This window comes from Guyanagaster necrorhizus, assembly GCF_019112545.1.
Source record: "Guyanagaster necrorhizus MCA 3950 unplaced genomic scaffold BT62scaffold_33, whole genome shotgun sequence".
NCBI classification, from domain to species: Eukaryota; Fungi; Basidiomycota; class Agaricomycetes; order Agaricales; family Physalacriaceae; genus Guyanagaster; species Guyanagaster necrorhizus.
In genome coordinates this window covers 439,554-449,689 of record NW_025064912.1, presented here as the reverse complement: position 1 = coordinate 449,689, position 10,136 = coordinate 439,554, and the positions used below count along the sequence as shown (strand labels likewise).

The following is a 10,136-nucleotide window of genomic DNA, read 5'->3' as shown; positions in this document are numbered from 1 at the left end:
ACTAGCAATACTAGTTTCATCTACATGTAAGGTACGTCTACCCTCATGTTCAAGGCCATGCGCCGTGTTCTGACCCTCAGATCGGTCGTCGGGCAGGCCATCTTCGGGATTGCCATCCGGCCATTCCCCTGGCATCGAGTCATAACTCGTGTCATACGCTTGACCAGCTTGGTCATCACGTTCAGCTGTATAGAGAGAGAACTCCACAGCATCTTCGTACTCCAATGAAGCAGAAGTACGTCCACCACTCCCACGAAGGTGAGAGGGTTTCGGCATAACCCCGGCGTCGCTGGCAGCACGACGTCGTGGCAGGGCAGTGCGAATACTCAGGCTCGCGGAGCGATCCTCGAGCATAGCCAGGTTTCTTCTGGAAGAGTCAGTATCCCTGGAGCTAGTCAAAGGGGACTCATCATGTTCAGTCTGCTGCACCTGAGCAGCGACATTAGGGGCCGGAGGCACTGGGGTCGTCAAGGGACCCCGGCTACGTAGCTGATAACGAGACATTAATGTCTAGTGATTCGAGAGAGAAAAGAAGAAAGCAGAAGGTCGAGTGCAGAAAGAGGTAGTAAACGAAGCAGAGTCTGTAGGGTGACGGGGCGAAGCCAAGAGAGAACCGGGTGATCAGTCCAGCGCTTTCCTGGGGTTAGGCCCGTCGATTCAGGAGTCGATTAAGCGAGGTTTCTTGTTCTGAGGTCAAAAATATGTGACGTTAGCGATGATAGTCAGTAGCGGCACACAAGGACGAATCAAGGACCGGGTTGAAGACACCTCGATTCGGGGGGAAAAGGTAAGAAAGACTGGCGTAATTCTAGGCACGACCAAGTATTTATACGTAGATAAGAGTGGAGTGCATAGATAAGCATAGTTCAAATAAAGTCCGGGTTTATGTTACGAAAAAGGAAGTAGAACGGGCCCGTCCGTTACAATACAGCTTGTCAAAGGCAATTTGATCGCCCGGTGCTGAGAATATCTTCGTTATTTGTGATTTATGGTGAGTGGGAATTTCTCCGATGCACCCACTAAGGCTAAGGAATGGTATAGGACCAAGACAATCTATAGAGAATCAAGTTTAAGGCCAATCAAGGTCAGTATATTTTTTGTGAACCTATCTCTCCCTCTGACAGATACTCTATCGCAGAACGAAGCACTGAAACTGCGTTTCAATAACGAAGGAGTATAATAGTTGAAGGGAACGTTAGGCGAAAAGACCAGCGGGTACGTAATTATGAAGGCTGTGGTGAAGTCGGCACTCATCCGTGGTAGTAGTACTGCACTTTCCCCGACAACCAGCTTCCTTCTTCGATAGACAACGTATTCGTGCTCTCTCCCATATCATTCACCGGAACGATGTCGCCCGTCTGGGCCTCTTTAGCAAGCGCTAGCTCTATCTCGCCACTCAGCGATGCTTTTTTTTCGTCGCCATACGCGGACACGTCAGTTTCAAGTTGCCCTTCATGTCTATCCCATGCCAATTCCCAGCGCCGCATCCTAGCCCTCAGCTTTTAGAACTTCAGTACCAAAAAGGCGGTAACGATGAGCATGCCGATGGTCAAATATGCTGCCATGGTAGCAGGGCCGCGGGCGGGATGAATCGTCGTTAGTAGACGATGGATGCTTGTGACGAAAATCGTGGTGACAGCCATCGCAATGGAGGAAAAGCTCTGAGAGGATGCTGTGCTCATGTCGCAGTAAATCGTGGGTGCTGTTATTGCAGCACTCGAGTTCTAACGGCCGTGATTTTGTAGGTTGCTTAAGCCATTTTCCAGATGCGCTCTGAGAAGCCCGTTTCAATATTGCTGCGCACGTGGGCACCTGTTAGATCGCAATGTTTGTTGCTTGATACAGCATTCGGCCCGCGTTCTCCACCTTACAACCTTGACCTAGTACCTGTCTTGCCGAATCTCCAGAAAATCTTCACCACAGTATTCGTTGGCTCTAATGAGACGATCTGCGATACCGAATTTATGGGCCCTCATTTCACCGCGGATCACGCTGACATCGTATTCGCACTCGAGAATAGCATCGATGTGCAATGGCAGAGCGCTTTGTGCAGTGGTGACGTAGGGTATTGGGAAAGAAGACCGATGCTGCATGTGTGATGTGCAGAGCCCTTTCGTCTGCCTAACGGAGCTCGTCGGCGAGAGAAGCATGGTGGGAGATACCAAACAATTGGGGAATCACTAGGAGTGTAACCCTAACCCCACTTTTCCCTAGGGTTAAGGGTCATCGTCACCGATAGCTGAGCAGTGTCGCTCTCAATGTCGATGGTTGTCGCCCTTTTATGCACCGGCACTCAGACTAGGCCAAAGAGATGTAAGCTCTTCTAGAGGTAGTCCATTGTCTTTGTCTGTTGCGTATAACTGATACAACTTTGATAGTACATACATGAGTCTCCAGCTCTCGCTTCAAAAATTATATCCCGACGGCCGCATAGGCGCGACCTACGCGCCCTATGCAGCAAGTAGTTCCCAGGTGTCGCCTCCTATAGCGCGGAGTCCCATAAATCGTGTCTTTCCCCTCAAGTACACCAGTCTGGGCCGCCGGACCACTTCTTGTTCGTCGCAGCCTCGCATGCTTCGACGACCGTCAAAAGGCGCATCGTCCTGACTTTCGAGGGACGGTGACGATGTTGACGTCTGTAAGGCGTCGCGTATGTGCAGAGCATACCATAGCGTCTTAACAACGTCGGCGACCGTGACCCATTCTCGATCGCCCGACCTCTGTATGACTATGGGCCATGGAAGCTTTTGGTGGATGATGGCCAGTGACGGAAGAGGCGGGCTGGTCGCCGCCTCATTGACGCAGGCCTCATAACCAAGAACACGCACGCACGCCAGACTGAGCAAAGTCAAGCACCATCATCATCTCCCCTCGGCTCGGACGCAACAGTAGATGCACAACCGTCTGGATATTGCTTTCTATTTGAGATGGCGGCGGGACGTGACGATGGCGCGGTTTACCGAGGATGGACGGCGAGGGCGGCGCGGTATATTCGCGTACAGATCGCGGATAGGACGCGTCGGGTCTGGATACATAATGGCGGTGAACATGGACCGGCGTGGTCAACTGCGCGTCGCTATAGACAGGAATAACGCGAGATGCCCTCGATGGGGTGTAGAACGCCGTTGGTGGTAACGAATACGGTTCTCGTGACTCCCTACCCTGCTGCGTTGTCATCGCTGCCTCGTTTTCTCGTTGGACATGCACGGTGAAGCAAGAAGAAATGCTCACAGATGAAAGGAGAGGTTCTGGTTGAATGAGTGCGGACGTAGGCAGGAGGCGTGGAAGGGTGAGATTTGTCGATAGTGGTGGTTTGAGGGAGAGGTGTGAGGGCCTGGGGAAGGATGGGACTGCTTTATATAGGGTATGATCCCCCTCCAGATATTGAATGTAAACCTAACCTTACCTTTATTATGGTTAGGGTTATAATTTGGCTGCATGCGTGTACATACATCATTTTTGTGTCTTTCGAGAGGCTCTTGCTTGCAATTCCGAACTCTTCCTAGAAAAGGGGTCTCTGTCTGAGCTGGTGTTTCAAGCTGCCGTCCTCGCTGCTTGCTATTCACTCCTGCTATTGAACCATGACTTCTACTTTCGTGACTATTAAGCTATTGTTATCATACAAACTGGCACTGCACCAAAAAACTCGGCCTTGTATAGTCCATCCTCATCACTCGAGGCAGACACTGCTGCAGAGGTTGGGATCGCATGTCCAGTCGGTATGCCAGGTTTTCTTCCTCGTTGCTAAAAGACGAGCATAAGCTCGTCTTTTAGTCAAATATCGCCTACCAGCTCCGAGCTCTTTGGGTGCTCTGACCTTCCAAATTGATACCCCGACCTGCGATACGTCCGATCACTTTTAAAGATTTGACGCTTATTATCGATACCAACTCAGGCGGTGAGCTTATTCTCTTGAGCGACGTCCAACATATATATACTAATTCATACCACACAGGATTGACGACAAGCAGTTGGGTTGTCGATCCAGTTGGTGGTCAGGACAAGCGTTTCCAGGACATCACTGAATTCTTCAATGGTCGAAGCTATGTCTTGTTGCCAGGTTCGGCATTTAGAGACTGCTGTTTGGGTGTGTGCTCATTTTCCGTTCTGTTGCTCCGTGTACTGAATGCAGCAAATGGATTCTGAACGGCATCTACATATTTTGGTGATAGAGGGTCCTATCATTGATAGTTAACATATCTCGGACATTAAGGCTCAAGAATGGGATACGTTGGAAGCTGGAATGAGGAGAATATAGCGAGCTACATTTCGCCTACCTAGTCCTTGTACCAGAGGCGCTCACGCTTATGCTTCCCAGCAACAACAGGAGTCTGACCGCGCTTCCGCGGAAGCGAAAAAAGAAGATCAACATACGTCGACTCCTCACTCAGATTCCCTGTTCGAAGGGTACCAATAAGCGCGTGGGTGAAAATCCCTCCATACCCCCTTTCTGTTTCCACTTCTCTCGCTGTTTGGTATTCCTTGCACGCAGTGAGAACGACATGAGAAGACATGTCTGGACGCCAATCCGTCGCCAAAATCGATTTGTACGTAGGATAGCGACCAAGGCTGCCATCGGCCATGTGGAGCATGCGTTGAAGAGACGCGCGCGGTAGTGGGGGAATAGTACGTGTACCAGGCTCAGGGAAATGCCGAATGTGTCCACCAGAATGACAACAGTCGAGGATAAAAGTAATTCGGTGCCCCTTGCTTCGACAGATCTGTTGGAAGACGGCGTTGATCTCGCGGTCGCTGATGTCAGGGACTCGTAACCCGCTGGCATCGAAGGTATCTCTGTCAATGGGGCAGATGGTCTCGATGGATCTATCTACTTCAACAGCGCTCCCATCGTCCTCCTCAGAATCGGCGTCGCGGTATAAGGATGCGTCTGAGAAATAGCCCGAACCGTGCCCCGAAAAGTAGATGACGATATTATCACCTACTTCGATTTGAGGGTTATCAATGAGACCAAGAAGCGTGTTTACAATATTGACACGGGATGGAAAGGAGGGATCTTCGGACGAGCTGTGTTCAGAACCAAGAAGTAACTGTATTCGTTCTTGCGGCACGCCCAAGTCCTCTTTCAGGTATTTCTCCATTGAAGTGGCATCGGATACACAGCCTTGCAATGGATACGAATCATACGCGTCGATGCCTATTATCACTGCCCAGAATCTTGAGCGCTCCACTTCAAGAGGTGGCTTCCAACCAGCGATTAGCAAGCATATTCCTATGGTAAAGAATCCGAATATTGCCTACCTCGATGGTCGAGGGGCTGTCCTGCTTCGCAAGGAACGGTGATGTAATGGATTTGTAATGAAATCGGAGCCTAATGCGATAGAGTTGGTGGAGAAATTGATATGCCTGAACGGAAGAGCTGTCTTTCTTGCGCATCGCCCTAGCTCTTGCCTCTTGGAACACCGCCACCGAATCAACATCTGGTGTTGTTCCACTTGCCATCTCATAATGTATCGCCAGCTGCTTCTCGTACTGCTCGAGCAAGCTAATTATATCCTGCGCTGGAATTTCAGTGTTTTCTTGGTCGACAGGGCGAAGGCGAATACTCACATAATTGTTTTCTGAGGAAAACTTGATAGGCGCATTGGCGTGTTCTCTCGGTTGTCTAAGATTCTGTGTCATCTTATTCAATATGAGCGACCGGGACAACCTTTGAAGAGGACGAGAGCACCTACAAATTGGGGGAGGTAGACACTTAATTAGTGGCTCTTGCGTGGGTGGTGGGAGGTACACACGCGGCTCCACCAGTAGGCGCTTATAACGGCTCAAATCAGTGACGAGGCTGTTACATAATAGCTGTTGTGATGCTGCCACTGTTTCCATTGATCGTTACGGCTTGAGTAGAACTCGATCATGTTGCGACTTGCAACTTTAGAGCGTCTTTCCTGCGGTAAATCTCCCCTAAGAATCGAGTTCAAAAGGACTGGGAGCTCGAAGGTACGGTAAATGAACCGACTCGGAGTCCGATAACTTCGGGACCAAGATCTTGCCAGCAACAGCGGATGAGATGATTGGCGCCATAGACGCCACAAGGTACATGTGCCATACCACAAACAGTCAAGGACCTAAAATTACTTCTAAGGTTTGATGTGGTTTCATACTTTCTCCGGAAGTGAGGATGCAGTGAGCAGCGATTGTGTATCAATTAAACCAACTAGCTCCTCATCACGAAACGTTCCCTGTGCCGATAAATTCTTCGGGAGTTCGTAGAAATGACTAATGCCTTCGAATTGTCGGCAGGATCTAGTAATCCATGACCGCTTGTTCCATGGTAGTTACATTGCACTGCCGGGTTATGGCTAATAGGATCACTTCTTTCGGTAGAGAACTCTGAACGGAGATGGTTTTCATTGTAAATACAGTATATCCACCTTACTTGGGTTTGACATCCTTCATCCCACAGTGTCGACAGTTTACCTTTCTGTGGCTGGCACCTAGCAAGGTATCCATGATAAATATTAATAGATGATGAGAAAGCTCATAGCACGGATTTACGGAAATGATTGGTAATAATCACAGAGGACTGGTCTGCTTAAGTATAACTAGGAATCGTTAAATAGAATAACTGGTCACACCTTAGAAACTTCCCGTCAGCGCTTCGCTTCCTGAAATCCATCTTGTAACACAGCTGTGAGGTTCCATCGTATGCACACAGTCCACAACGAGCGACTATGGCATTCGAGAATTGATACCAAACCAAGTTTCTCTTTGGAGACATGGCAGCATGCAGGGCCTGCTAACCCGGAGGTACACGATGCCCCATTGGTATGGGAAGTTGTCGGTACTTCCAGAGATTTCACTGAGATGAATTCTGTAGGCACTATTTGATTTTTGCTCCTTGCTTTCCTTAATTGAAACGCAAATTTCTTTAGAATCCAGAGCAATCTTCTTTGGACCATAACTTTGATGATGATTCCGATGCTGCAGCCATGGTATACTTATTTTGTGGATTTTCGGAAGCTGATGTTCTAGCTGTTGATGTCAGGATGATTTGGATTTTCCAGAAGATAGACTTCAAGTTGAGAGCTTGGAGGATGAACTCAAGGGTCTAGCAGAGCACTTCAAAACCAATGAAGGCTTTGTACCAACTGGAAGATCCTTGATGATTGATTGATAATGGTGCATCTGATTGTGCTGTAGTAGCCATGGTTGACTCATACTTTTCAATGTGCATTAGAATGTGAAGGGCCAGTCTATATGATAAGCCCAAAAGAATACAATTTTGAAGTATCTATGACATGAAATTGAAAGTAGATATTGTTGAAGTCTAGAATATGGAACACAAGACTGTTATGCTCTATTTCAAATAATGTGGTGCCTTAGAATCCCTGATACCTTTCTATTGATTTATATGTTAGTTTTCAATTAGCTAATATCTGCACATTGACTAATGCTTTTATATAAGAATATTTTGTGCCTTGAAATAATTTATCAATGATAAAGTCCAGTTTATTGATGCACTAAAGGGCATATGTATACTTCTATCTACTACTAGCTTTACTTTGTCTTGCTTGCCTATTATACTGTATGTTCTGACTGTGGTTATATCAGCTTGTATCTAATGAAATTGGTTGCATGCCAAGAGAGGATGTTTCTTTTGAAGAAAGAGTGGTCATGGATGAGTGCAATCTTGGGTGAGATATGATCCATTGTGAGCATACAGTTTAATTGAGAATAATGCTTATTCATATCAAATATTCTTTGCAAAATAGAGCTTTAAATGAATAGGATCATACTATAGCCTGTCAGCATCCAGACAAAAACTGACAGCCACAAAATTTAATCAGGCTATTTCCTGAATATATTCATGACCTCAAAGTGTACAGAAAATGAGTGGAATGTAAACAATTGAACTTGTCAATATGAAGCACAAAGGACTCTACTCTTGATATCATTTCTGACTGATTTCAGCAATGATCTGACTAATATAAAGCTTGATGATGAATATCAAATTGTAATACATAGAAGATTCAAAGCACAATAAGGTGCAGTGGATGTGGGACAATTAATATAGGAGTAAAAGCAAAATTAAAACCTGTATTATTTGACTCTATTATATACAAGTTTTCCAAATAAATATAGGATTACTAAGCTCAGATGTCTTCAAGCTTGATAATCTTTATCATTATATTTGAAATTCACTATCAAGCTATTGTTTCAAAATAGAAATAGACTTCTAACTGTCACAGAATCAGTTACACATATTCTATAGATACTGACAAAGTCAGCATCTGTATTGGCTCTTTGAGCTGAAATTTTTTTCACACTTGTCTAAGACTGTCCAGTCTTTCATTCAAGACCTATACTGTGTATGTTGCATGACTTCATTAATCAATGTTACAGGGTATTGTAATCATGCTTATAATACTTGCTTTTTGTACTTGGTATTCTTTTAGCCACTACTCTGTTATTGTTAAGCCCAAATTCCACATGACTAGAGACACATGATAAACTGACAGAACCTCACACTTTGGGTTATACTGTCAGAGTCCACTTGTGTGTGACTAGTGTTGTGTTGTCAAGGCATTGCAGTTCGCTCAAGATAAGATGGTGAAGATAAAACTTTAGTTCGAGACTGGGGTATTACAGCAAGAACTAAGCTACTTAAATACTGTTCTGTTATCATGCTATAAATAAATGTTCACAAAAGATATTGTCTGTCATAGAGCTGTTACCCCTGCTGTTGCCAGGCTCTCCACAAAGGCTGTTGTGCTGCTGTTGCTGCACTGCAATTTAGGGACAAAAGGAGCATTGTCTCTCTCTTCACAGTGCATAGCATCATGATAGGAGAGTGACTGACTTGGGTGCTGAGCTAAGCATTCCCATGGTCCTAAGCACTGGCCTAAGCACTCTGACTAAGCAAAGATAGAGGTCATTTCCAAGAAAAAAGAGAAGAAAATAGGAAAAATTGTAACATTACCCCCTCCTTAAGACCATCATCCTGATGGTTAAGTTAGGGTAAAACCCCCCCCCCTTCAGAAGGAGGTGGCCGATTTGCTGGACCTCTCACTGTTTGGTTGCCAGGCTTCAAACAAGTCAAAGAGGTGGTATATTGCTCTTCGCTGTATGTCTCCACCATTTCTGGCTCATCCATCGAACTGCCATCTTCATCATCCTCTGCTACATGGCCTCTGCTGTCAGCAGGTTGGTTGTTGTATATCTGGCTAGATATCATCTTTCTTCCTTTTGTCACCACATCATGTTTCACAGATATAATGTTGAACATGACTCCCTCTATGTCCACTTGGTTGATTCTGTGTTCGTAATCCCATATAGCCTCCTCTGCATTCATGTATTTCTTGTTGACCCATTGATTGGATTCTGGTCCATAGCCTTTTCAGCTGACTAGGTAGTCAACAGTTATTTTCATGCCTCTGCCTCTTGCTTTAACCTTCCATGTTTTGTGGTTTAGGACCTCATTGATTTCATAATGTTTCTTGTCATCAATGAGTTCTGGTGGCTGTGGTGGTGGCCATTCTTGACTTGGAAAGACTGGAGCCACATATGGTGTCAATAATGTTTCATTAAAAATATTATGAATTTTCCAAGTTGCTGGTAGTTGCAACTTGTATGCAGAGTTACCAATTTTGGCTAAGACTTGGAATGGTCCTGTTCGTTTATCGGCCAGTTTCTGTTTCGGGCGTGGTAGATGGAGGTTTGTAGTATCCAACCAAACTTTGTCATTGGTTGAATACTGGTGTCCTGGGTGATGATGTTTGTCATACTGCTTCTTCATCGTTGAAGCAGCCTTTTTGAGTGCTGTTTTTGTTTCTTCATGGATCTTTGCCATCATTTTTGCAAAGTCCGTTGATGCTGGTGTTGTTGTGTGAATCCATCCTGTTTGCATAACTGGTGGGTTCCATCCATAATTTATGAAGAACAGTGTCTTGCCCATTGCTGAATGAATTCTGTTGTTGTGTTGAAATGCTGCTAGTGCTAGCTATTCCGTCCAGTCATCCTATTGATAATTAATGAAAAGTTGTAAATACTTTTCAATTTCTTGGTTGACCCATTCTGTTTGGCCATCCGTCTGTGGGTGATATGCTGTTGAGGCATTACGTTTGATGTTGAGCAGCCGATATAGGTCATCCAGGAATTTGGAGACAAATTGTGGCCCT

General features: G+C 45.7%; 5 protein-coding genes across 5 annotated transcripts; 1 reads left to right on the top strand and 4 right to left on the bottom strand.

Annotated features, from left to right (window-relative positions):
* On the bottom strand, positions 1–922 carry BT62DRAFT_463514 (uncharacterized protein; the record flags this gene model as incomplete). Its single annotated transcript, XM_043181010.1, has 1 exon — positions 1–922. A coding segment is annotated over exon 1 (504 nt), but the record flags the coding sequence as incomplete, so codon positions are not given.
* A 328-nt stretch (positions 923–1,250) lies between these two features.
* On the bottom strand, positions 1,251–2,150 carry BT62DRAFT_1079737 (uncharacterized protein; the record flags this gene model as incomplete). Its single annotated transcript, XM_043179517.1, has 4 exons — positions 1,251–1,499; positions 1,533–1,724; positions 1,805–1,835; positions 1,888–2,150. The coding sequence occupies 4 exons, from the start codon at positions 2,148–2,150 to the stop codon at positions 1,251–1,253; spliced, it is 735 nt and encodes a 244-aa protein (XP_043035514.1).
* Positions 2,151–2,185: 35 nt separating this feature from the next.
* On the bottom strand, positions 2,186–3,177 carry BT62DRAFT_936668 (uncharacterized protein; the record flags this gene model as incomplete). The annotated part of the gene is made up of 3 exons (XM_043187170.1): positions 2,186–2,313; positions 2,451–2,807; positions 2,833–3,177. The coding sequence occupies 2 exons, from the start codon at positions 3,175–3,177 to the stop codon at positions 2,451–2,453; spliced, it is 702 nt and encodes a 233-aa protein (XP_043035513.1). The 3' UTR covers positions 2,186–2,313.
* A 939-nt stretch (positions 3,178–4,116) lies between these two features.
* Positions 4,117–5,754, bottom strand: BT62DRAFT_955400 (uncharacterized protein). The gene is made up of 3 exons (XM_043188335.1): positions 5,694–5,754; positions 5,260–5,640; positions 4,117–5,201 (listed from the first exon to the last, which is right to left on the bottom strand). The coding sequence occupies exons 2-3, from the start codon at positions 5,638–5,640 to the stop codon at positions 4,278–4,280; spliced, it is 1,305 nt and encodes a 434-aa protein (XP_043035512.1). The 5' UTR covers positions 5,694–5,754; the 3' UTR covers positions 4,117–4,277.
* An 829-nt stretch (positions 5,755–6,583) lies between these two features.
* BT62DRAFT_463410 (uncharacterized protein) lies at positions 6,584–7,003 on the top strand. Its single transcript, XM_043181009.1, has 2 exons — positions 6,584–6,783; positions 6,836–7,003. The coding sequence occupies exons 1-2, from the start codon at positions 6,664–6,666 to the stop codon at positions 6,917–6,919; spliced, it is 204 nt and encodes a 67-aa protein (XP_043035511.1). The 5' UTR covers positions 6,584–6,663; the 3' UTR covers positions 6,920–7,003.
* Positions 7,004–10,136: the final 3,133 nt, after the last annotated feature.